The sequence below is a fragment of the Euleptes europaea genome, chromosome 11 (assembly GCF_029931775.1).
Source record: "Euleptes europaea isolate rEulEur1 chromosome 11, rEulEur1.hap1, whole genome shotgun sequence".
Lineage (NCBI taxonomy): Eukaryota > Metazoa > Chordata > Lepidosauria > Squamata > Sphaerodactylidae > Euleptes > Euleptes europaea.
Window position 1 is genome coordinate 50099136 of NC_079322.1, and position 27928 is coordinate 50127063.

Here is a 27928-nt window from a genome sequence, read left to right on the forward strand (position 1 = left end):
TACAATTCATCTTATAATATTGTTCAACACCATTATCCAGTTTATCAAGTATTGCATAGGTTATCTTATGATTTATGCTAAGATTATTACAATAATCACTATTTAATGTTCATTATTATATTACTATTTACTGTTCATAACTGCTAATTTCTTGTTTATTGTTTCTTATATCATTGTCTATTCTATGTACACTCTTTATTTTCTTTGTCTTTTGATATAATTGTAATTATTGTTTTGAAATTGTTTTAATTTTTTTAATCGTTTTTCTAATATCTGTAACAATAAAATCTTTTTTTAACGTTGATTAACATACTTTAAAAATAAATTCAGAACTTAACTTTACTAACTTACAGAATCCTTCCCTTTTGACATTAATAAAGAGTGAACATTTCACACTCATCTTCTTTAGCATTACTGTATATATTTATATGTATTAGGGTTGTTTCACAATACCAAAACCACTGTTTTTAATTATGAATTCACTGTGAAACTATCTTTTAAACAAGGTCAAGATAATATGTTAAGGACATAGTGAGAAGAAAGATAAAAGGCATTTTAAGGATGACCACTTGTATTTCCGCTCTGTCATAGGGTGGAAAGAAATGATTTTTCATATACAAATGCTGAAAAGATCATAACCCAAGCAACTGTACTCTGGGGAGGCAAATCCCATGCTACTGTGGTAGCATAAATCAAAACTATGACATAGGGACTAAGGGTACATTCAGAACCCAAAACACGCTGCAGTTAGACAAGATTTGCTGCAACAGGCATGAAAACAGCTTCTTGTCAGGGTGACATGCTTCTCCCCTTCTCCCCTTTCATCCTGAGCACAAGTAAGGCTTCCAGATTTCAGAAGCTTTGCAAGAAACGCCATAATGACCAAATGAGTGCATGAGTTTGCTTCCCGCAAACCAGGCCTCTTAACATAGATTCAACTGAGGTTTAGAAACTCCAAGGTGGAGAGAGGACAAATGAGATGAATGGCTGCTTTTGACTCTTGAGAGCTTTGCAGGGTTGCCAGGTCCCTCTTCATAACCGGCGGGAGGTTTCTGGGGCGGAGCCTGAGGAGGATGGGGTTTGGGGAAGGGAGGGGCTTCAATGCCATAGCATCCAATTGCCAAAGCAGCCATTTTCTCCAGGTGAACTGATCTCTATATACAAAAAAATATACAAAAGAGTTCTTAAAGAACTCTAACGTAAAATTGTTGATTGTTTAAGAAAATGTGTAGTTAAATTTGCAAAAAAATTGGACTTCTTTCCAGATTTAAAAAAAATGGAGGCCTGGTGTAGGGTTGCCAGGTGAGGCACCAGCACAATGATGAGCAAGGGAGCAGGATTGCCTGAGTCCCAGACCTGCTTATTGCTCATTAACAAAAGACCAGGAAATGGCTAATGGCTTTAGTTGTGATAGGTTTTAGAGGAGTCTGCATTGTAAGGAGATTCTGAGAGCTTTGGTAATTGTCTTACTAACCTGGGCCATTATTTATGGCCATGAATGTGAGGAGCTCTGAAAGATCCCCAAAAAAGAGCCTTGGTTAATGTTCTCCTGGAAAACTCAGATGGCTAAAACAGTGAAATAACTTCTCCCAGCACTGCGTCTTAATGCTGAGGAAATGGCTTGGGGGGAAGACAGGAGCCCTTCCTTCCCCTGTGGTGGCATTCTAAGCTCATTCAGGTTATCCTTTATTTTTTAAAAAGCTATTCCATGAAGCCGCAGAGACCCACCATTTTAAAAACCTGAATGTTTCGTTCAGCTCTACGACTTCACAGAACAGTGGTCAAGCCAGCAATTCTCTGGAGCGTGGGGGGAGCTGTGCCATCCAGGATTTTGATTAGCCAAGGTCCAGAATCTTCCCTGTCCCAACGGACAAGGGCATTTTTCTCCCATTAGTTACTTCCAGTTGCTTTTCCACTTATGGCAAGGGAGGAAAAAACATTACAAGTCCAGCTGCTGCCCCGTTTTTGGTTGCAGCTGCTCTCATACTTTTGAGGGAGACCATCTACCTGCTAGTGCTAGCCTTCTCCCAATAGCCACTGAAAATCTTCTTGAAACTTGCAGTAGGACAACTGAAACCTACCAGTCTATACAGGCTCAGCTCCTGCCATATACCTTTTTGCCTCTCTACACACAAGTTCCATTTTACTATATTATTATAAAAGAGGAACAAGGAGGTTTGTGGTATACTTCAGGCCTTGAAAAACAGTGGCACCTTTACATCCAGCATTTATTCAATCCTATAGTGCTTTCCCCTAAAATCCTATCCTAGCACAAAGCCTTCCATTTTACTCTCTCCCTGCAGGTGACAAACTTAACAGCCAAAATCTTGAGAAATAACAAGTGTTCAGTTATGCTAAGTGGTAGCGTAGGCCATAATTAATACAAGTGGGACAGTATCTATTTCTAAATATTCCCATGCACGTCCCTGGAGGTGGAAATAAAAAGAGAAAAGATGTACGTCAACTTGATTTATTTTCCACAGTGAGGCTTTCTTCAAAATGAGAGCAAAAAGGAAGCACCAAGATTTGTACTTAAAAGTCCATTCAAAGAAATACGCTAGCTTTTGTATTCTGTATCATCCGAAACGTTAAACTGTCTCTTGGGTTTGGTAGCTTCTCGCATGAGTTGCTGTAGCTGTCCGAGCTGCTCATCTCGAAGCTCTTCAAGTTTCTCCTCTGGGAGGTGGCATCCCAAGCGGGGCTTCTCAGGTGAGCTGTCTTCATGTTGACTAGTTTGCTGTCCGAGCATTGTGGCATAGTTCTAAGGGGGGAGAGGAAATAATTGAGTGACTGAAAACAGGCAAGCTTAAGTCCACAAAGTCCATTTCTAAGAGCAACCCTAAACCTGCCACTGAACCGCTTTTTCCAATCCTTTCCCACCAATACGCTATCAAATTGAAGATGACCATTTGAGTGGAGACTGTGTGTGTGTGCGTGTTAAGTGCCGTCAAGTCACTTCCGACTCATGGCGACCCTATGAATGAAAGTCCTCCAAAATGTCCTGTCTTTGACAGCCTTGCTCAGATCTTGCAAACTGAAGGCTGTGGCTTCCTTTATTGAGTCCATCCATCTCTTGTTGGGTCTTCCTCTTTTCCTGCTGCCCTCAACTTTTCCTAGCATGACTGTCTTTTCCAGTGACTCTTGTCGTCTCATGGCGTGACCAAAATACGATAGCCTCAGTTTAGTCATTTTAGCTTCTAGGGTCCATTCAGGCTTGATTTGATCTATAACCCACTGATTTGCTTTTTTGGCAGTCCACAGAATCCGTAACGCTCTCCTCCAACACCACATTTCAAAGGAATCTATTTTCTTCCTATCAGCTTTCTTCACTGTCCAGCTTTCACACCCATACATTGTAATAGGGAATACGATGGTATGAATTAATCTAGTCTTGGTGGCCAGTGACACATCCTTACACTTCAAAATCTTTTCTAGCTCCTTCATGGCTGCCCTTCCCAGTCTCAATCTCCTTCTGATTTCTTGGCTGCAGTCTCCCTTTTGGTTGATGGTGGAGCCAAGGAATAAAGTCTTGAACAGTTTCAATTTCCTCTCAATGAGTGGAGACTAATACCACACAAAGAAAGATTGCATGCTACAGGGGAGGAGACTGACCCCCCAATCTACATTATGGTCCTACCATTCAAATGCAGCTTTTCAACTGGGTATGATTGCAAAGGCAAGGCTCTACGCCCCTTATGCAGCAGTAGCCAGGTGAGTCTGTTGTCGCCAAAACAACTGGGAGTTACTTGGCACCTTAAGGACTAATGAATTTACTGCATCCCAAGCTTTTGTGAGGCACAACCTGCTTCATCAAATGCCTGAAGTGTTGCACTTAGTAAACAGAGCTATATATACGCAGATGTACAAATGAAATAATAATGGTGGTGGTGAAATCATACAAAGAGAGGCCAGAAGGTCCGGCACACTAAGAAATTGCTGTGTTGTATTACACTGCAGACTAAAAATGAAAAAAGAGTCAATGATCCAAACAGAGTAGCCAAAGAACACTCCCAGCTAAAGTCATATGATTTTGAAGTCTCCCCCCGCCAAAGGTCTATGTGTTTAACACACCTGCTTACAATCCTACACAGTACAATCCTAAGCACAGTTACCTCTCAGAACATAAAAAGAGCTGCATTGGATCAGATCAGTGGTCCATCCAGTTCAGCATCCTGTCTCACACAGAGGCCAACCAGTTCCTCTGAAGGGCCAACAACTGGGCATAGAGGACTTCCCCTGACGTTGGCACCTGGCTCTGATATTCAGAAGGTTCCTAGCTAGTAGCCACCAATAGACCTATCCTCCATGAATTCGTCTAACTCCTTTTAAAGCTGTCTGTGCCAGCGGCGATCACTACACCCTTTGCCAGCTTCCTGTGTAGGCGTGGAGAAACAAATCCAGTTCACCAGATTCGCCTCCGCCGCTTATGTGGAGGAGTGGGGAATCAAACCCGGTTCTCCAGATCAGACTCCACCGCTCCAAACCACCACTCTTAACTACTACACCACGCTGGCTCTCCTGCACCACACAGAAATTGCTGATCTTCTAACTAAGATATGCAACATGTCCCTAAGACCAGCCTCTGTACAGGAGAAATGGAGAGTGGCCAATGTTACACTCATTTTTTTTAAAGGATCTGGGAAATTACAGGCCAGTTAGCTTATTGTCTGTTTCAGGTAAGTTGATTATTAGCATTATTAAAGATACAATTGTCAGGAACATAGAAGGACAAGCCCTGCTGAATTAAAAAAAACAAACGCCAACATGGCTTCTGCAAAAGTAAGTCCTGCCTCACTAACCTTTTAGAATTCTTAGAAAGTGCCAATAAACACGTGGACAGGAATGAGCTTAAATACATTGTCAAAAGCCTTCTGGACGTCCAAATAAACAAAGTCCCTCGACAAAGACTCCTGAACAACCTTCAGAGTCATGGGGCAAGTCCTCTTATGGACTAGAAATTGGCTGAAAAACAAGAAGTATATTGTAGGAATAAATGGTCAGTTCTTGCAATGGGGGTGTGTGAGCAGTGGGGTCTGTACTGGGATCTGTTCTGGGAGTGGTGCTGTTCATAAATGACCTGGAGTTAGTAGTGAAGCCAAGTTTGCAGATGACACCACGTTATTTAGGGTGGTTAAGACAAAAACAGATTGGGAACAGCTCCAAATGGATTTCTTCAAACTGGAGGAATGGCCACTAAAATGGCAAAAGAAATTCAATGCGATCAAGTGTAAAGTGATGTATACTAGGGCAAACAATCCCGACTTCACTTATACATTGATGGGTTCTGAGCTGGCAGCAACAGACCAAGGAAGGGACATTGAGGTGGTAGTGGATAGCCTGATAAAAATGTGAACCCATAATTAGAACAGGAATAAAGAATGAAACAAATCTACGGTGAAGCACACTTGAAATATTGTGTTCAGTTCTGGTCACCACACTTGATAAAAAATATTGTAGAGCTTGAAAAGGTCCAGAAAAGAGCAGGGGACTAGAGCAGCTGCCCTATTAGGATCAGTGAAAATGCTTAGGGCTGTTTAACCTATTTATTTATTTATTTATCTATTTTCATATTTCTAGCCCGCCTCCCCCGACTAGGCCGGGCTCAGGGCAGGTTACAACAATTAAAATTTCCAAAATAACAATAGAACAGTAAAATATATAAAACCATAAACCATAAAACAACCCAATTAATTTAAAAGATGGACACCGTATATACGTGCTTACTGTGGCAGGTAATGCCAACCATAAGCATTTAATTGGTTCGGCTACCCACCCCCAAATAGATCATAAACTAGAAAAAAGGTGAGTAAAGGGAGACATGATAGAGGTTTATTAAATTATGCATGGCGTGGAGAGGGTGGACATGGGAGAAACTGTTCTCCTTCTCCCATAATACTAGAACTTGGGGTCATCTACTGAAGCTGAAGAGTGGGAGCGTTTTTTTTACTGCTGATGTTTCACATATTGAAAAAACACTTTGGGTTTCAGTTCATGAAACGTTCGGGTTGGTTAGTAAGTATGGTCCTTTGTTGAGTCCCTGCAACTATCAACTGGCCATCTGCTTCCAAATCCACTTGAGTATGTTCGATTTGATCTTTGATCCATTGAAGACCTAAAAGCGGATCCCTAACACTAGGATTCACCATTTGACTGATCAAGAAGGATTTGGTCAATTGGAGAGTCAAATACCAGTCAAGAAGAAAGCAGAAAGCCACTTTCTTAAAGCAGAAAGTCACTTTAATTAACAGCTTTGATCCTTAGGTGAATTGCAAAAAAAGAAGAAGTAAACTGTTAAGCAATGAAACTAATAATTTTTAATGTAATGAATTATTACTGTTAACGAACAGTATTAAGTAAATGTGAATGATTCACCAGACAGATCCTCTCTTTGGCTTCTCTCACGGAACATTGGGAGCAGCCTACAGTTTCAACATTTCCCCCCAAAAAACATCAAATCAGAACAAGGACAAAACAAAGCAGCAAGCAAATATTAAAAACAAAAGAATTTTTAAAGGCTATAAGGCAAGTTGGCAGAAGGCCATTTTCTTCCTGTTTGGAGAGGCCTAAAGTTATAGCCAGTGCCAGATTTACGTATAAGATAAACAAGCTATAGCTTAGGGCCCCACTCTCTTGGGGCCACCCAAAAAATTTAAAGGAAATAATAGTTATTTCACTATTAATATACTTCTTCTTAATTGTATTTCAGTTCAACAATTACTTTGATAAAATACATATTTTGTTATGTGCAAATGGCTTTAGATACCTATTAGGTCCATAAATTACCATATAGCATATATTCAACACAAAAAACAGTGACAATTTGTTGTTGACAAAGGACAGCTGGACATATAAAGGGCCCCATTACCTTCAATAGCTTAGGGCCTCATCAAACCTAAATCGGGCCCTGGTTATAGCACCATGTTGGTGAACCTATGGCACGCGTGCCCGATTCGGCACGCGTAGCCCTCTCTGCCGGCATGCGCGGAGCCGTCACGTCTGCCTAGGACGCTCTCCTCTGCTTTTCCTCCCAGCAGAGGGTGTTATGGCTTTCACCCGGCACACTGTCTCATTCCTCCTCTGCCTCCACTTCCGCCTTTATGTGCTTTCCACCCCCTTAAGCCCTCTGGGCCCCGCCTTCCCTGGGCCATCAGACTCTCGCCTCCCCTGTTCCCATGGTCTCGCTGCCGCGCGCGACTGCCCCATCCCGCCTGGGGTTGGCCCCTCCCACTCAATGTTCCCGCCAGCGTCGGGTGGCTCTGTGCAGCTCGCTCCTCCGCTCTGGTGTGGTGCTGCTCCTCGCCCTGTCTGGCCCAGCGGACTCCCGTCTCCCTCCTTCCTGCAGCTGCTGCCTTCCTCCCCCTCCCCTCTTGCTCCAGCTGAGTGTTTCGGACGCCATCTCCCCCCGCGCCGTTCTCTCCCCCTCCCGCAGGGACGCGGCGCCGAATCCCACCCTCCACCATGTCCCCGGGTCCCAAGGAGCTTGCCCCCTCGTGTGCGGGCGTCCCTGCTTCGTCCCCGGTGCTCTCTCTCTCGAGGGGCAACATTGGTGCTTGGCGTCTCTGCGCCTCCACAGACATTCCCGGCTTTGGAGGCGCCGCCTGCGGGCGGGGTCGCCTCCGTCTCTTCCTCCTCCCAGCCAGGTACATAGAGCTTCTCCTCCTGGGGGCGATGGTCTCCTGGAGGGTAGGGCTCGGTGTTGGGATTGGGGAGTAGTCCCAAGGGCCCATCCCAGGCCGTGGACTCGGGACAAAATCATACCCCTCTTTTCGAACGGAACCCTCTGAACATAGACCAGGTTTTGCTTCATCTATTTGCCTTAGGGTTGCCAGGTGTCCCCCACCAATCATTTACCTCTTTTCCTGACGGTTCAGTTACAAATATAAAGTTTCACTTTGAAGAAGAAGAATTGGTTTTTATATGCCGACTTTCTCTACCACTTAAGGAAGAATCAAAGCGGCTTTCAATCACCTTCCCCTCCCCACAACAGACACCCTGGCCATTTATGCATGGTCAGTTTTGATGCTCACTCAAAGCTCTTTTTAAAAATGCAACTTTAAAACTGCCTATTCACAGTCTCGAAGCAAAAGGAGAAATTCCACCCCTCCCACTCGCCTGCTCCTTTGTTCCTGTTTGCATAGCCATTAGTATGTGCATAGCTAATCTGCCGCTGTTATTTTGCATGGTTCCTTCAAGGGGATTCTTCAGGTTAAATTGCCGTGTTGGCACTTCGTGATAAATAAGTGGGTTTTGGGTGGCAGTTTGGGCACTCGGTCTCTAAAAGGTTCACCATCACTGTTATAGCATCTGGCCAAGAGGATGATGTTTGGTTTGGCCAAGTTTGGCAGGGCTAGGGGGCAGCCACCCTTCGCTCCTGCCGTCACTAACAACAGAAGACGTTTTAATGAAGCTTAAATGGCAAGGTGCCATCTACACACTGGCATTCTTGGATTCATGGAATAGCTGACAGTATTGGTAAAAGGTAAAGGTCCCCTGTGCAAGCACCAGGTCATTACTGACCCACGGGGTGACGTCACATCCCGTTTACTAGGCAGACTGTGTTTACGGGGTGATTTGCCAGTGCCTTCCCCAGTCATCTTCCCTTTACCCCCAGCAAGCAGCGTACTCGTTTTACTGACCTCGGAAGGATGGAAGGCTGAGTCAACCTTGAGCCGATTACCTGAAACCGACTTCCGTCGGGATCAAACTCAGGTCATGAGCAGAGCTTGGGCTGCAATACTGCAGCTTACCACTCTGCGCCACGGGGTTCCTTGACAGAATTGGACCATAGTCGAATAACAGGTAGTCAGTTGATGGGCACGCCAACTCATGGTATCAACACTGATACAGTATTAAGTCCTCCGCTCTCAGCACAGCTATGCACACTGTAACTGCACTGGTTTTCAACCTCAATGATTGCGGTGTTCTGCAAGCATATGGAATTGTGTGCTAAACTGTGGCCAACAACTGTAATTCTGAGGAAGCCTATTTAGTAGAGCAGCCGCTCACCCAAATCATATTATGTGGCATTAAGTCCCATTGCTATAATTTAATTTTCCTTTTTAGAAAATTATGGCTAGCCTAATCGACAAACCAGATAAACCAAAGTACTTATTTCAGCAGCTTTAAATCCACTGAAGTTCATGCAATTAAATCGTAGTATTACAAAAAAGGGGCAGTGATTTTAGGACTATATTTGACATATGCCTTACATAACTCCGTATTCAGCTGATATCTGGAAAAGATACATTTAAGAAATTAGTTGCTAGTAATTTTATTGTGCTGTGTCTTGGCTGCAGTGCTGATTTTTTTTTAAAAAAATTTAAATACAGTTAATACAACCTGCAAAAGATGAATTCTGAAGCAGTCATTTTAAACAAAATTTTTACTCAGTATATTTGAAAATCATTGCTCTACTTTTTACTACTGTATTCAAAAAACTAAAGGTTAATACAAGGGAAAACTTTACCAGCCCCACAATTTAACTTGCTACCTTAATTTTTTTTTCTTTTGCAGCCAGTATACTTCAGCAACAACCTACACTCCCTAACCAATTCAAAACAACATATTAAAAGGATCAAATGACTGTTGTTAAGTAGATCAAATCAGATAATTTATTAGGACACCTAATTTCAACTGACAGCTACTTTGCATTTCAATTTGAACTCGTGTACCAACTCACCAGCAGCAATTTATCATCGGGTTATTTCAAGCTGCCTTTGTTAGTGAAAGCAATGTGCTCAACATCACATCAAAAATCCCTTCTATACAGGACACAATGATTTTTCAGTGAATTGCTTCAACCCTCTGCTTCAGAAACGGTCACGTTGAATGCAACCCACATACCACAGAAGGCTCCCATTGATTTTAAATGAAGAGTTGCATTTTTAATTGCTCTACAGTGGAGATTCGCTTTTCACTACACTGCTGATGGTGTTGCATTAAGATATAATTTATCAAGCTGTCATAATTAAGCCTCACACTTGCCCCACTGATCTTTAGCACCACAGCCCTGTTCAGGCGACGAATCCATGGGCTATGACCATGTCCCACGTGTTCTTTGCTCTGGCCTCTGCAAAGCTTGCTTCCTCTGCCACTAGCACTTCCATATGCGCAAGGACTCATTGAAAACCACTGGTCTTGTGGTAGAGAAAGAACGCTGCGATGCAGTTGGAGCCACACACATACAGAACATAGTCACAGGATCCAAGCCATGGTGCAGGGGAGTCAAAATTGGACTCACTAGAAACACAGAATCATAGAGTTGGAAGGGGTCATACAGGCCATCTAGTCCAACCCCCTGCTTAAGGCAGGATCATGTCCCCCGCTCAACCTCCTCTTCTCCAGACTAAAATTCCCCTCAGCCTTTCCTTGTAGGGCTTGGTCTCCAGGCCCCTGATCATCCTCGTCGCTCTCCTCTGCACCCGCTCCATTCTGTCTGCATCCTTTTTGAGGTGTGGCCTCCAAAAGTGAAAACACTTCTGCAGGTGCAGCCTGACCAATGCAGCGTACAGAGGAACTATGGCATTTTGCAATTTGTCTGTGATGCCTCTGTTGATAAAACATAAAGAGAACTGGCCCCATCTGACCTCAAGGCCTTCATCAGAACTTCTCTATGGAACCTCCATATGTAGAAGCTGTACATATCTATCCTCTCTGTGCGATCTGTACCCTTTCTATTGCCATTGCCGAGTACATATAGGCTCTGTGCAGAAGAGACTGGCTGAAGACCGAACAAACTCTTCCCTCTCTATCAGTATTGCACAACCGGAGCTCATCAATCCTTATAAAATGGGCAACACGGATAGAAGGGACATGTGCCTCTTACAATTATGTATAAAGATCTAAGCAGGAAGCATGATGGGAAGGGGGGAAACTGCCGGGTGCCATCCTCTAGTTCAGTCGCAATGTGCACGGAAACAGGGAGTTATCGGAAAACACATTTTGCTTCTGCCAGACTGTTTGGGGAGGCCTCCTTCAAAAGTGGAGAATTATGGATTTAACAAGACTCAGACCAGTGAAAATGGTCAATGAGCTGAATGGACAAAAAGTTTCACAATAACACAGGCACTGCCACTAAGTAGATCACTTTTAAGTGACCGTACATGAGTCTTCACTTGCATGACAGGAAATGCAACTAGGGACCTGCAATAATCTGGGGGGAGCTGGATTCACCTACAAACTAAGTAAACTATAGTTGAGGGCCTTGGATTATAAGGAGCTTCTAAACATTCTAAACATTTCAAGTTTTACAAAACTAGTTTTACAAAACTAGCTTAAAAATACTTTTATTGTGTTTCTGTGTGGTGTGTAAAGTACTGGAGCCTCTTGACATAGTTTAGGTCTCGGCATGTACCTGGATAGCATGCCAAGAGATGCACTGCACGCATACATTTACCCGCATGTCCAGCTGGTGAAAGGAATAAGTACTGTTTTTTCCCCCTTCCTTCTACCCTTTGCTTCTCCATAAATAAATCATTCTCTCTTTCCTGGACAGTCCATATTTCCTTAAGGTCAATGACAAAGACTCTTAGGTCTACTTCAAGGAAATGCAGTTCTAAGACCCGGGTTTAGCTGGTGAAGCAAAAAGACTCTCTTGTGGGTCTATGAATACGTTTAAACTGGCCTGCTACACTGCTAAAAAGCTATGCAGCCCAGTTCAGATAAGATGCTGTGTGAACGCGAAGACCCACCGGCCTCAGCCTGCGTCACATTAAATCAAGCCTTCGTCTTCCACAGTCACTTATTAAATTAAGCAGGTATGAAACTCCTAGTTCACAGCAAGGATGTCACGGAAGCAGGTGCCCCCGTTCACTGAAATAAAACATGAATGTAGATCCGGACTAATTTGAGGATCTGCTTGAAAATTCCATTGATAGAAAAACCGTCTTGCTTCAAAGGCATCCGGGTCTTTGAAAAGTAACCTGTCTGTACTCCGGATCTTCAAAGTATATGCCAGCCCCCCTCCCGGGGGGGGAGGGGGACAAGGTTATTCTGCAAGGTGCTAAACAAGTCAGTCGGATAAACCCATGTGTATGCTTGTGCTTGCCCACAAAGACGAGCAGATCCCAAATCAGATTAGTTGCGCTGCACAAATATACAACCAGCATTAGAAACTGGAGGAGGGCACATCATGCAGACCGGAGAGAACTTCATCAAAGACTTCTGCTAAGGATGAAAAACTGTGTTTTGTTTTCCCATGTTTTAGAAGGCTGACTCAAAGTTTGGTGTTTCTTTTAGCAAAGCTTCGTTGGATACTCCTAGGCCAGGTTTCTTTATTGACCCTGGGCATGATGACTGATCCCTCTCCAGAAAGCAGAGGAGGGGAGAATTCTTTACATAACATTACTGAACATTAAAGGTTAATAATATAACAGTAATTAAGTCGATGTTTTAAATGGTTTTGTTGTTTATTTGTATTTGTAAGAGGTGGTTTGCCATTGCCTGCCTCTCCATCATGACCCTGGTATTCCATGGAGGCCTCCCACCCAAATACCTGCCAGGGTCGACCCTGCTTAGCTTCTGAGATCTGATGAGATCATGCTAGCCTGGGCTATAACATTATTTGGGGAGGGCTAATTTTGAGCTGAAAACTGCTGGACAGTTATTCAGCTCTTATCCCCAGCTGCTCTTTCATTCGCACTGGCTTGGCTGCTTTGCATTTATGGAAAAAAAATGCATTAGAATGTTTGCACATTTCTTGTGAAACAGCTAGATGAGCCCCAAACAAACAAGGCAGAGTTTTCTCATCCAGAGTCTACATAAGATCGAAAAGCCGGCCCTCTAGTACACGTTTCCAAGTCTGGAGACCAGGCCAGCTGTGTCAAGCAACTTACAAACATTCTAGCCTTTGTATGGGCCAGTGGCAACCGGAGAATATTTACTGGCATCGTGACAACAGTTCAGAAACGTCAACTGCATGTACTTTCAGGCATAAAAATAACAGCCGTAGCGAGCAGAAGTATATCACTTCCTATACATTTTAAAACATGCACTGAAAATCTAATTTCTCACCAACATCATCAACTTCCCAGTTGCCCCGCTGAAAATAAATATGACTAATTCCAGACAACACTTTCGAGCCATATTCCACACATTTCTTTGCTCTAAATTCAGTGTACCTATTTGGCAAGAAACGTTTTATTTCCACTGGGGGTTCAGCAATGCCGTTGCTTTCACACAGATTTATTGTAGAGGAAGGCCAGCTATATATATGAAAATACCACAGCAAAAGATATAACAAGTCACAGTACTGATCTTTTACTTTTTATTAGAGACGAGGGAAAAGAAACCGCTGCCAACCAAATATAATTGTCATCATATGCAGAACCTGAACATTATCTCAAGCCTTTTTCGTTGTATGTGTGTGGGGGAGCAAGTGTTGGCATTTATTTACTTCAGTTATACACTGCCTTTCTTCCTCATGAGGTCCCAAAGCTACTTACATTATTCCCCTCCTCTTAATTTTATCCTCACAACTACCCTGTGAGGTAGGTTAGACTGAGAGTGCGTGACTGGCCCAAGGCTGCCCATCTGAGTCTGACACTCTACCACTACACCACACTGGCTCTCAGTTTATATTTATCTGACATAACTTTAAAGAAATAAATTTGCTGAAATTCACGTGGGAGTGAGCAACAGCTGACTGAAAAAGTAAAAGCAAGTGCGGCATTCAAATCCTAAATATTTCTGATGCTGACTTCATGTGGAGAAAATAGGCTCGGACCCGAAGTTGCTGTTCCATCAGCGTAACATAGAATCATTGAATCATAGAGTTGGAAGGGACCACCAGGGTCATCTAGTCCAACCCCCTGCACAATGCAGGAAATTCACAACTACCTCCCCCCCCCACAGTGACCCCTACTCCATGCCCAGAAGATGGCCAAGATGCCCTCCCTCTCATGAACTGCCTAAGGTCATAGAATCAGCACTGCAGACAGATGGCCATCTAACCTCTTCTTAAAAACCTCCTGAGAAGGAGAGCTTACCCCAGGAAGCCTGTTCCTCTGAGGAACTGCTCTAACTGTTAGAAAATTCTTCCTAATGTCTAGACAGAAACTCTTTCGATTTAATTTCAACCCGTTGGTTCTGGTCCAACCTTCTGGGGCAGCAGAAAACAACTCGGCACCCTCCTCTATATGACAGCCCTTCAAGTACTTGAAGATGGTTACCATATCACCTCTCAGTCTTCTTGATGGAAAGACATTTCTGTTTGCAGAGGGGAGGGCAATTTTTCTTGATTCCTCTCCTATTTTGGAACCCCACCCCACCCCATTTCTGGGGGTTCACTGACCCACAGGAGCACAATTTTAGGTGAAAAGAAGGCTGAGTGGGAGAAGGGAAGGAGAAACTGCTTTCCTCTAGCACAACTCTGCTGATGGTGCTTAGGATCCAAGCCATAATATTTTGTCCCCGGAATGATGACTTTCATGAAAAGGTGTAGGCAAAGCCCGAGATAAAATGTTATGTAAATTTGTATTAATTGGTATGCAAAATCCCATATCTGTACTTCAATACAATTTTGTAGCGTTCAGCCATTTTTTTAAAAAAGGAAACTCTTTCAAAGCCTTTTTAAGCTCTTCACAGAGATCGAACAATGTGCCAACCCTAGTACCTTTAAAAACCATGCCGCTCCAGTAGTCATAAATAAAGAAGTGTTTAAAATGAATGCATCTTTGAAATAAAATTGAAATTTCAATGTCTTTCTTTGCTGCCTCTGCTGCCATGGCAACACTTTTTTTTTTGCTAGTAAAATAATGCATTCTCTGTAGCCTAGAATTAAGAACAGTTATGACTCATACTACTTGTGAGTTTTGATTCACATGGGAAGGGTAAACTTCTCTGTTACCTATCTTTTACCTGATCCAGTCTGTGCCAAGATACAGACCAAGCTAAATACAAGCCAGAAGAGAAGGAATCATGCTGTTGTGTGTCCCAAAGTGAGACGTGCGGCTTCTCTTTTTCAAACAGCTGTGCCTCCCCCCCCCTCACGGGGCCCAGCAAACCACTTTGAAACTGGAGTGAGTCTCAAGCAGGTTGTGCTGTTCAAAGAAAAAAAAAAACCCTGGGGAGTACTGAAGCCCTTCAGCAAACCAGAACCATTTTTTAAAATCCTGGTTGTAACCTGCAATTTGATAATGGAGTAGAATACCTAAAAGAGGATGATGGTGGCTCAGTTCAGATATCGCACCAAACCATGGTTTGCTCTAAGCATAGTTTAGAACAAAGCATCTTAAACTGTGGGTTGTGACTCCATGTGGGGTCACGTAACTGAATGTGGGGGTCGCGTAAAATTATTGGTAAATGTTTGATTTGTATACCTGTTTTATATACCTATATACCTGGGGTCGCGTAAAAATTTCTCGGGCGAAAAGGGATTGCGAGTGGAAAATTTTTAAGAAGCCCTGGTTTAGAACACAGTCTATGTTTCGGTCTTCCAAACCATCATTTGGAGCGGCTTATCTTGCTAACTTTTGTTGTCCTCAGTTTCGTCAGTTCTGCTTTCATGATGCAGCAATCTAAGGTGATGCAGTGATGGCCATAAACACAGTCTATCGATTCAGCCTTCACATCAACCATAGCCCACTTCAGACCATGGTTTCCAATTCTGGGTTGCTGATCAGTCACAAAGCACGGTTTTTCAACTCAGACGTCATATTGAGTTTCATCAACCATGACTTATTGTGATGTCTCAACTGAACTACTGTAATCACTGGGAGAAAGTTAAATTAAGATAAAGCTTTAAAGCATTTTGGTAGTGGATAGTCTCTAGTATTGTCTCGGATTTGTCAGAGTTGTAGCTTCTAATTTACTTCTGTCTTATTTAAAATATTTGTATCCTGCTTTTTTTCTAATGTTACAAGAGACCTACAGCTCATTAAAGGAATCACAATAGCTACATTTAAAACTAGACAATTACTATGTAAATAAACTTTGTAAATTACTATGTAAATAAACCAAAAAGAAAAGAAAAGAAAGGAAAACATTTAAAACCCAGCATATCAAGTCTTTAAAAATACAGCAAAAATCTTTTAATTGTTAGGAGTATTACAATGCAATCCTAAAGAGAGTCACTCAAGTCTAAGCCAATTCGTTTCATTGGGCTTAGACTGGAGTAACTCTGCATAGGATTGCACTGTTAAATGCTGATTTTTTTTACTATGGCGTTTACAAAATCCAATAGATCATCCATGTTTAAATATGGGTTTGGCTTTATACTTCCCTAGGAACCATCTGTTCTCTCCTGAAAACTCTCCCTCCTGTTACTCAATTGTAGGAAAAATACACTCAACATATACTCAAAAGCACTTTTGCCTTTATTACTTCACACCTGCCAGTGGTGAAACCTGGCACTAAATCGAATTTTGGGGCCCTCAAACTAACTGTGCAAACCTATGCAAAGTTACTCCAGTCTAAACCTACCAGTTTCAATGGGTTTAGGCTGTACTGACTCAGCAAAGGATTACACATAAATTCCCTCCCAGTGCCTGGTGGAGCTGAATCTTGCCAACCCCCCTTTAATCCTGCTCAGGAAGAGAACTTCCCCAGAAGTTTAAATCCAATGCAAACTTATTCCTCGCCTGCTGGTATCTGTGCCCTGGGCCAGTTTGGACTATCTATTTTTTTTTTTTGGGTCCGTTACACACAAAAAAGTAATAGACGGCGAGTCTTCCCAAAACCAGAACTCAGTTTGGCATCCAGCAAAGTCTGCTTCAAGTCAGCAGTAGTGTTACACCCACTGCAGCTCTGAAAGCTTTGACTTGGAATCGAGCCCACTGGTTGTACTGCAATCTGCCTCCAGGTGCGCCTAAAAGTTCGGTCCTCATGCATACCTTCATGGAGGAAGTCTCTTTAAAGGTAGCACAGCTTGGGGCCAAATGTGAGGACAAGGGAATGGGCGCAGGTCTGTTTTCCCGTGGGCCACACAATGGTCTTCAGGGAAGGGGGCAGTTCATCAGAAATGGCACAGGGGCAAAGAGTTAGACCCCCCCCCCACTTCCTCCACACTATAGCAGACTGGGGCCCCGAACGGTTGCAATGTAAAGGTTAAAATTATGGGGGGGAGAGATAAAGCAATAGACTCTTCTTCTCTCTGAAAGGCTTCAATTAGCAAATGGAATATGCTAATTAGGTCATGACCAGCCCACCCAAAAAAGAGGCTGACAGAATACATTTAAAGGCAAAAAAGCCGAAAATCAAACTAATTTTCCTTTCACAATGCAATTAAATCTATTACACTCTTACTGTCTCTCTGTTAGTCTACTAATTAAGCTCACGTGTAGTTTTTTGCTTATGCACTGAGTTAATGGATTCCTAATATTTTATCTCTGTAATGGAAAAGGTACCCAAAACACGCCCTCTTGAGACGGTTTACCTAAGCAACACTTGCACAAATCCCTCCCTTTCGTGTGTTCCCATTTGCAGTGTAATACACTGGGTATATGCACTGGCAAACCACCTCTGTTAGCCTCTTGCCAATGAAAAACCCAAAAGGGGTTCGCCATAAGTCGGCTGTGACTTGACAGCACTTTTACACACACACACAAACCGTTTTTGCATTCACATCAGCAAAGGCAAACAGCATTTGCACAGATGCCGCCCATAAATTCTCTGAGCATCAGGGTAGATTGGTTTAAAATTAAGATGCTTTTTTTAAAAAAAGATGTAAATTATGATTTAAATGACAAAGAAACAAGCCCAATTTAAATAATTGAAATTATTAAAGGTAGACATGGTAGAATTCCATATGGTCAATGGTTTTTGCCCCTGTTCTGCTGACCAGGTAGAAGACCTGCCCCATGTTCTTTTTCACTGTGCCCTGTACACCATGATACGACCTAGATTGATTCAGTGCATACCACAGATGTTGGTCTCGGAAGAAGAGCGAGTAAGATTCTTGCTGGCTGATGTACATTGATCTACTACAGAGAGCGGCCTCTTTTTCATTATAGCAATTAAACTAAGGAAAAGTCTTAATAGGTCTGAGACAGGTAATGCAAGGGCTTGATATGGTCCACAATATCCTGGTAAACGATTTTAATGGGGGAAATCTTTATCTCAATGTGTAGTAGGTGTGATTGTGATATTGAACTAATACAGCTGTGGGTTGAATTTTATTTTATTCTATTTTATTTTGGGTGTAGTTGGTTTGTTAAGGTCTGTGACCACAACATAAATAAATCTGGCTCTGTAAAAAAAAAAAACTGATTAATTGAAACTTTCGGTTTTGAATGTCATATATTTCCTGCTCATGCATGGATCCCAAGTGGTTGATATAACAAGTTTTAAAAAATGTCCACTGATATATTTGCTGGCAGCAATTGGGAAGAATTCTGATGCCCTAGAGAAGTCCTACATTCTCTTGAGGAACGAACTGAGTTATAGTTCTTAATATATTTTTGTCTCTGTGGAGTGCTCAAGTTATTCCATCTGTAATAGCTAGACTGCCCTGCTCCGAGACCTCCTTTTGCTAAGGTAATGGCTCAGAGGGTTACTCCTCTAATAGGTAGGAAGCAGACTGACCCCAGAGAAGGAAGTTCAGAGGAGGTATCTGTTAAAGCTTTTAGAATTGCATTCAGGGTCTGCTGAGAGAGCTCCCTGATCCGAAGATGCCTGCACAGGAGTGACAGCTCCTGAAAGCTTGATAGCGTGAAGATGGGAAGAGATTGGCGCGTCAGACAAAATGGCATCCAAAACTGACAGCTAACATCTTGAATTGCCACAGAAGTCTAGTACTGAAACTGACTAGTCCAGTCTTAGTAATGGTGATGGCCTTTGTACCAGGGGTTTCTTTTTCCATAACCACGAGCAGATTAATAAAAATATATATAATGTAGGTATTAGAACTAAAACATTTTCATAAATGTGTCAATGGTTCCAGCAATATGCTTCATTTAACAGCAATGTCAAGTAACTGTTTTTTTTTAAACTTTATACAAGACACTAATATTTTGATAATCCATATACATGTCCCTGATTTTGAGATTTCAAGATAAATGGAATTAATCTTTCGAAATGGGAACACTTGTACAGTACAGAAGAACTTCTGTGAAGTACAACATTATGCCCTTTTGCAGTGTAATAGCACAAAACAGTAGATCAGCAATGTTCTGCACGGAACCACCGTAATCCACCAGATGCAGAATTAAAGTGTCTAACAAATAGGCACACGAAGGGGGCAGGGTGTTAGAGGTGGGATTGGGGATGACTCGACCTAGGAACATCAGACCGTAAGAGCAGGCAAGCTAGATCCAAACAAGGGCTCATGTAACCCAGAATTCTGTTTTACACAGTGGACAACCAATTGTCCCTGGAAGCATAGAGTTGAAAGCCCTCCTCTTTCATTGCTTCCTATTGCTTGTATTCTGAGAGTTACTGCCTCTGAATGCAGAGGTTCCATTTAGACATCGTGCCTTATTGCCACCAACGGATCATTCCTTCCTTAGTTTGTCTGATGTCTTTTTAAAGTTAACTAAACCATATCCTGCAGCAATGAAATACATAAGTTCAATACTCTTGGAAGGAGGAAGTACTTCCTTCCTAGGTACAATGCTAAAGACATCTAAGCTTCTTCCAGAACCACCTCATCAGGTAAAAGATGCAAAGGTCTGCCATTAAGAGATGGTACAATCTGGTAAATAGGATACTCGTAACGCCAGCTTTACCATGAGGTGGGATGAAAGGTCAACCATCGGGATGACAACCTCCACAGCTACATGTAAGGAGCAACTGCTCTGTTTTTTTTGTCTGCCATTATGACAAAAGAGAACGGGCTCCTAAAGAGCCAAAATAAAGCCAGGAAAACCCTATAAAAAAAGACAGTGAAATAAAAGCAGAATAATCCGATACAATGGTGCTGGAAAGTGTGATGAAGTTGCAATCGACTTATGGTGACTCCATGGGCTTTTCAAGGGAAGAGACAAACAGAGGTAACTTGCCGTTGCCTGGCTCTGCATAACAACCCTGGACTTTCTTGATGGTCTCCCATCCAAGTACTAACCAGGCCCAACCCTGCTTAACTTCCAAGATCTGACGAGATCAGGCTAGCCTGGATCAGCCAGCACATTGGCCATCATGTTGGTCATGGACCCAGGCAATCATCTTAGTAGTACCATAAGATTTTAATAAATTAAACGCACTACCTGAACAAATGATTAACTACGTACATTGTATTTTCCTCCATCTCCTTGAATTAAGCACAATGTGGGCCTGATCTAAAATCAATTTAAATCAAATAAATGTTTTCTCCATGAAATGCAATAAGGTAAGCCTATCTCAAAAATCAATTTAAAATCAAAGCGAGTCATTCCAGAGAGACTACTTTGGATCATTACTTTAATAACCAAACATTAAAGAACAAGAAAGAAAGGTATACAAAAGCAATAAATATTCTCCCAAGGAAAAGAAGCCAGAAATGGATGAATGGAGGTACTAGATGCTCATTAGCTAGAGACCATTATCACAAAGTTTTAGATGTACAATATGGACAGTGGCAATTTACCACCTCTGTGACAATGAAATTATAATAGGGCTTTCCCACAATGCCTTACAGCAATTCATATTGGAAAGCTTTTCATAATATTTTTCCAGGCTTTAATTTTGGGACACGTACTAGCAAAAAGTACGGCTGCAATTAATATTTAGCCACCAAAGCATCTATTTAAGATGGTATATTGAAACCCTAGCTTCAAATTTCCTGTCCTAATTGCTGCTATAACAATTACAGTATTGTACTGAGAGATGCGGTAGCAATGACAAGGGGAGAGGCCATGTACCAATGTCCAGAGCTTGGGCAATAAGAAGGAAGAGCTTCAGCTTCTAATGCAGGCAGAGGGATATGATTTGGCTGGCATTAGAGAAACTAGGTGGGATGATTCCCATGACCAGAATGTAATTGTGGATGGTAAGAGTTGTTCAAGAAAAACAGAAAGGGTCTAAGGGGAGGCGGAGTGAACACATGAACATATGAAGCTGCCTTATACTGAATCAGACCCTCGGTCCATCAAAGTCAGTATTGACTACTCAGACCGGCAGCGGCTCTCCAGGGTCTCAGGCAGAGGTCTTTCACATCACCTGCTTGCCCAGTCCCTTTAACTGGAGATGTTGGGGATTGAACCTGGGACCTTCTGCATGCTAAGCAGATGCTCTACCACTAAGGCATGGCCCCTCCTCGTGAGTGACAGCCCAGTGCGTGTGAGGAGAGGGTTTGCTTGTCAGGAAATACTGGAGGAGGCGGGTGACAGCCCAGAAGAAAGTATCTGGGTAATGATAAGGAAAGGAAGGACAAACAGTACTGTGGTTAGAGTCTGCCACAGACAACCTGACCAGGGTGAGGAGGTGGATGCTGCCCTCCTTGAGCAGCTTGACAGCGTATCCAAGCAACATGGCCTTGTAGTTATGAGTGATTTCAACTTCCCTGATGTGTACTGGGAGACAAAATCTGCTAATTGTCCACAGTCACACAACTTCCTGACTTGCCTGGCTGACAACTTCCTTTTTCAAATGGTGGAGGAAGCCACGAGGGGCTCATCCATACTCAGCTTAATATTAACCAACAGGCAAGAGTTGGTAGATGAAGTGAATGTGGTGGGGACCTTAGAGGGAAGTGACCATGTCCTCCCAGAACTCCTGTTGCTGTGGGGGGGCAAGGAAGTTCATAGCCAGACATGTATGTCACATTTTAATAGGGCAGACTTTAATGAACTCAGAGGCATGATGAGAGTCATTCGATGGACAAGTACACTTGTCAGGGATGCTTTAAGCTGACGGTGGAAATCTTGGGTGCCAGATGTTATGCATCTACTTGTGGGAAACCCACAATCTTCCCTACTGTGACCTAGGATTCAAAACCCAAGTGCACATGTTCTATAATTCATAGAAATCAGGTGTTAAGTTCGCGTGGGGAGGACACACGAGGTCGAGACGGAGTTCCAACACAATGCGTTTATTGCAGTACAGAACAGAACTAGCGAACACAGTAGAAACAGCCCTGCTTATATGCTCCTCTGGCCGCTTGTGGCCACTCCCCCCCCCCCGATCCATGATAGGGGGGAAACAACCCCGGGGTACCAATGGCACGTGCCGGCTTAGGGCCAATGACGCGCGCTGGCTTTGGCCAATCGCGTGAGTAGGGCTTTGGAGCCTTCGCCCAAGACTCAAGCTCCAACGTTCCCCTGCATATCCCCTAACTATATACATACACATCAGGTATGTGTCTGTAACCCGCAAATGCAATCACACAAGTGAGATAAGTATGGGGAGGGCTGATAAAAGTCAAAGGATACCCCTAAATTTGATGGGGAGACTGTTTTATTAGCAGCGCTATTTAGTTCTTGAAGTCCTATATCTAAGAGTCTGCATTTTCTCCTTTGAAAAGCTTCTCCCTCGGTAAGCGTAAGCAAGGAGTCGAAGTTAAAGCAAATAGATTTAATTTTGCTCTCAATATGTTGAAGCCACTTAGAAGCATGTGACTCCATGAGCATATAATAGATAAGGGAAGAGTAATCTGCCTTAAAGTGGAGGCGTAACCAGAATTTTACAGTCGTGAGCCACACTCTTGTTTCAAGTAGCAGAAAATGCAATCTAAAATGATTTTAAAAAAGCCAAATGAATCTTTCGCCCAGTCTCTTTTTCCGCCCATTTCCCTGGAAGTTTTGTGTGCGATGCACCAGCAAAAATCATGGGTGCACGCTACACATCCTGCTGCTCTGCCTGATAACATGCCAGCGCATCTGTTGCCGTCACCCATCCCGGCCCCTTCCAGGCTGGTGCTTCAAGTCATTTGAGCGATAGTGGCTTGGCACAGGTCTCTGATGCCACCGTGTGGCAATCCTCAGAAACTGCGAAGTTATATAATGAGACAGACAACAAAATTGCAACATCTCTCCTGTACTTGAGAAAGAAATCTCTGCATCTCCTAAGACAGCACAAGTTGACAGAGTGGGAAATTAGCTGGGGACACGGTGACCCTTTCTTGGTTGTAAAAATCTCACCCTCCCATTGCTCACATTTTGGTTTAGTCAAGCCCCGGCAGCCTTGCTAAAAGATGCCTCCTCCTCGGGTCAATATTCTTGAAGCCAAGAAGACCTTAACCCTTGTCTGGGAAAGGCCATTGGTTTTCCTTCCTAAAGGGTTTGAGGCAGAGGCTGGGTTTATGTGTTTGGACAATCCATCCTTTGTTTCATTTTTCTGCCTCAAGGACTCAAGCACACATCTACTCCGTTACCACAGGAAATCTGCATGGACACAGAACCGTTGTTTTACAATACCCTAATCACAACAGCGCTTGACCCTCCATTTTGCACTTCAAATGGCAATGCACATTCTCTCTGTAGTGCCTCCTCCCATTTCATCAAGACCACCCAACTAGTGGCAAGGGGGGGGAGGCATTTAATTCACTTGTTTATAAAGTTAAATAAAGGAAGTCAATCAGACTTTGCACTACATCAACCATGTGCAAAGAAATAAACAGAGAATCGCTTATTTCAGCAGCGGTTAGACTAACCCCAAAGACTACAGCTTCCTCCTTCAACCGCTCCTTCCCTTTACAGTTGGGTCCCACACACACAACTGACCAACTTTAGTAAGATGTTATTTCACTCTCGACAGGCTGGAAGTACACCATATAGCAAAACTTTTGGAGTGAATTCTATTGGCCGTTAAACTCATATGCATGTTCTTGATGTCACATCAAGCATGTGCCACTAGTTTTCAACTTCCAAGAGTGCTGGAACTGATAACTGGAAGTGAGTACATACTTTTCCTGAGCAATTGTAGTTTAGTAGTTGAAGTGCTGGCTTAGAAGAAGAAGAGTTGGCTTTTATATGCCGGCTTTCTCTCCTATGTTAAGAATCAAACCGGCTTACAATCACCCTCCCTTCCCCTCCCCACAACAGACACCCTGTGAGGTAGGTGAGACTGAGAGAGCTGTGACTAGCCCAAGGTCACCCAACTGGCTTCATGTGTGGAACTGAAGAGATCCAGGCTCAAAGCCTCACTCTGCCTTAGAGCACCCTGGGAGCCCTTAGGGTGGCCTAACCTACTTTATAGCATGACTGTGAGGATGAAATGTGGATTCCTCCTCCACCGACACAAGTTACTTGATATTGTCGAAGGCTTTCACGGTCAGAGTTCATTGGTTCTTGTAGGTTATCCGGGTTGTGTAACCGTGGTCTTGGAATTTTCTTTCCTGACGTTTCGCCAGCAACTGTGGCAGGCATCTTCAGAGTAGTAACACTGAAGGACAGTGTCTCTCAGTGTCAAGGGTGTAGGAAGAGTAATATATAGTCAGAAAGGGTTGGGTTTGAGCTGAGTATTGTCCTGCAAAAGTATTGTCCTGTAAGTATCAAGATAATGTGCTAATGAGGGTATGGTATGTTAATATGGAACCATTTCACCATTGTTTGACAACAAGTTATTTCCTATGGGATCAAGAATTTTATGAACAGATTGATGGAGTAGCTATGGGAAGTCCACTCAGTCCAGTAATAGCAAACTTTTACATGGAATATTTTGAAAAGACACCATTAGAATCAGCACCTCACAAACCTACAGTCTGGTTCAGGTTCGTAGATGATACATTTACCATTTGGAGCCATGGTGAAGAAAAATTAATGGACTTTCTAAACCATCTTAATAATATCCATCCAAACATTCAGTTTACCATGGAAAAGGAAATTGAGGGTAAACTCCCATTTCTTGATACCCTTGTCATCCGTAAAACAAACCTTCAGTTAGGTCACAAGGTCTACCGGAAACCAACTCACACAGATCGCTACTTACACAAAAACTCCAACCCCCCCCCCCGACAGAAAAGAGGAATAATCAAAACATCAATGGACCGTGCAAGACGGATCTGTGAACCACAGTTTCTCAAGGAAGAAACTAATCATCTAAATCACGCACTGCTAGCAAACGGCTACTCCAAGAATGAAATCAGAAGGGCCATTAAACCAAACAAAAATCAGAAAACTCAAGAAAAACAGTCTCCCATAGGAAAGGTATTCTTGCCATTTATTAAAGGAGTCACTGATAGGATGGAGAAACTTTTGAAAAAACATAACCTACAAACAGTGTTTAAACCCACCAAGAAAATACAACAAATGCTACGATCAGCAAAAGACAAAAGAGACCCCCTCACCTCTGCAGGAGTATATCGTATACCTTGCAGCTGTGGAGAAGTTTACATCGGGACCACAAAACGCAGCATACAAACAAGGATAAAAGAACATGAAAGATACTGCAGACTTGGCCAACCTGAGAAATCAGCAGTGGCTGAACATGGACTGACACAAACAGGACACAGGGTCTTATTCCAAGACACTGAAAGACTGGACAATTCTACCAACTATTTTGTTAGATTGCACAGAGAAGCCATTGAAATTCATAAACATCAGCACAACTTTAACAGAAAAGAGGAGAGTTTAAGAATGAATAAGGCTTGGCTTCCTGCCCTGAAAAACCTCCAGACAAAGACAACATTCAACAATAGCCATACAGATTAGCTTTGGATTACACACATTAACAGATCACTTCAGGATACAATGGTTCCATATTAACATACCATACCCTCATTAGCACATTATCTTGATACTTACAGGACAATACTTTTGCAGGACAATACTCAGCTCAAACCCAACCCTTTCTGACTATATATTACTCTTCCTACACCCTTGACACTGAGAGACACTGTCCTTCAGTGTTACTACTCTGAAGATGCCTGCCACAGTTGCTGGCGAAACGTCAGGAAAGAAAATTCCAAGACCACGGTTACACAACCCGGATAACCTACAAGAACAAGTTACTTGGTTTGCTTATACACAATGGCTTTCACGTATATGCTACTGCTGGAGGGAGGTGTATAAACAAAACATACGTGGTTTATGATGGACTACAACTCTTCAAAGAAGATCAAAAGTTTTTCTAGAGGAGAGGAAGGTTGTACCTTCTTAGATGTGTTAGTCAAGTAATTCACTAACAAACATAACCTGGAAACCTATATAGCGTCATGGAGTATCACCTGGCATGCTTTGCCCTATTGTTATTAAGCAGTTCTCTGCAGTTCCCCACTTTGGCCAGAAGCAGGTGGTAACGGGCATGCTAAATCACTGCCTGAAAGCTCTCAGGCCCCAGAGCTGCAGACTCAGGCTCTTAAATTTATGCAGCTCTGGGTTCAAATGTCATGGTTATGATTATAAAGCTTGTTGCAATAATGATTATGAAGCATCCTGCTAGAAGAAGAAGAAGAGTTGGTTTTTATATGCGGACTTTCTCTACCACTTAAGGGAGAATCAAACAGGCTTACAATCACCTTCCCTTCCCCTCCCCACAACAGACACCCTGTGAGGTAGGTGGGGCTGAGAGAGCTCTAACAGAGCTGTAACCGTGCCCAAAGTCACCCAGCTGGCTTCGTGTGTAGGAGTGGGGAAACAAATCCAGTTCAGCAGGTTAGCCTCTGCTGCTCATGTGGAGGAGTGGGGAATCAAACCCGGTTCTCCAGATCAGAGTCCACCGCTCCAAACCGCTATACCACACTGCTAGTAATCCTCATGATCTACAAGGCAGAAATAAGAGAAGGGACAGACAAGGAGAGATAAATGCGTTATAAGCCACACAGATCAAAAACCACGCAACCTAGAGCAAGGCAGCGCAGCAAAAGATAGAGAGGTGACTTGCCTCCCATTCCTTCAAGAAGCGCCGGGCCTCGGCAGCGCCGACAGCTTTGTGTCTTCTGAATTCATCCTTCACGTACTGATCTCCCAAGGTCTTCAGCTCCAGCGGCAAGGAACGGTGTAACTGCAGAATCGTCCGGTACAGAGTCCTTACCCGAGACATGTGATGGCTTACACCGCTAGGCATAACCCCTAAGAAGGGCCACTGGCTTCTGAATTGCTCCTCTGTCGGCGTCGGCTCTAGGGAAACCATTTCAAAGGCAAGTTAGCTGGACTTCAGGGGGGTCAGGGCAGCCAAAGAGCACCGCAGGCCTGGGGTGAAAACAGCATGGAGTATAGAGAGAGGGGGGTATGACTAGGGCAGACTGCCAGAGAAGCAGGCTGGAAGAAATCAAAACAGGAGACTGCTGTGTCTTAAGAGTCCAGTTTCTGGGGGAAACATGGCTGCCAACTGCTCTCGGCCCTCCTCAATTATCAAGTGTCACCTTATAAATGAGTGGGTCCAGCAAGACTGCCACACCTGTTTCTATCCTCTTTTCGGAAGCCCCCTTATTCCCCTATCCCTGGGAATAAAGAAAAGTTACTGTTCTCTTCCTGTTTCCCTCACGGGTCCTGGATATTACATTCAGAAGCTTCTTGGGTTAAGTCTGTCAAGTAGAGGGTTGGGGTAGAGACGACACTGGTCAAGCTTTAGAAGAAGAGTTGGCTTTTATATGCCGACTTTCTCTACCACTTAAGGAAGAATCAAACCAGTTTACAATCACCTTCTCTTCCCCTCCCCACAAAAGACACCCAGAGAGGTTGGTGGGGCTGAGAGAGCTCTAACAGAGCTGTAACTTGCCCAAGGTCACCCAGCTGGCTTCATGTGTAGGAGAGGGGAAACTAACCCAGTTCACCAGATTAGCATCTGCCGCTCACATGGAGAAGTAGGGAATCAAACACAGTTCTCCAGATCAAAGTCCACCGCTCCAAACCACTGCTCTTAACCACTACACCATGCTGGCTCTCTTTACATCATGCAGCTTCTATTTCCACATCATTTAAGACCTTGACTTTCACACCAAGTGGTTCTGAAACTCTGGGTCTGTCTGTGACCCACTGATGGTTTGCAGCTATCTCGTAGGTGGGTTGCAAGGGTCAGACAAGCTGGGAGACAGAAGACCACTGCCCTGTCCTCCTAGCAGTGTGGGAAAGAGAAGGGGAGCTGGACCCAACACATTTCCTCCTCCTCCTCTCCTCCACCCTGCACCTCCATTCATGCC

The 27928-nt window shown here is 43.3% G+C and overlaps 1 protein-coding gene across 1 annotated transcript; it reads right to left on the reverse strand.

Moving 5' to 3' along the window:
- Positions 1 to 2280: 2280 nt before the first annotated feature.
- SDHAF3 (succinate dehydrogenase complex assembly factor 3) lies at positions 2281 to 26853 on the reverse strand. The gene is made up of 2 exons (XM_056857828.1): positions 26671 to 26853; positions 2281 to 2761 (listed from the first exon to the last, which is right to left on the reverse strand). The coding sequence occupies exons 1-2, from the start codon at positions 26851 to 26853 to the stop codon at positions 2558 to 2560; spliced, it is 387 nt and encodes a 128-aa protein (XP_056713806.1). The 3' UTR covers positions 2281 to 2557.
- Between the last annotated feature and the right edge of the window lie 1075 nt (positions 26854 to 27928).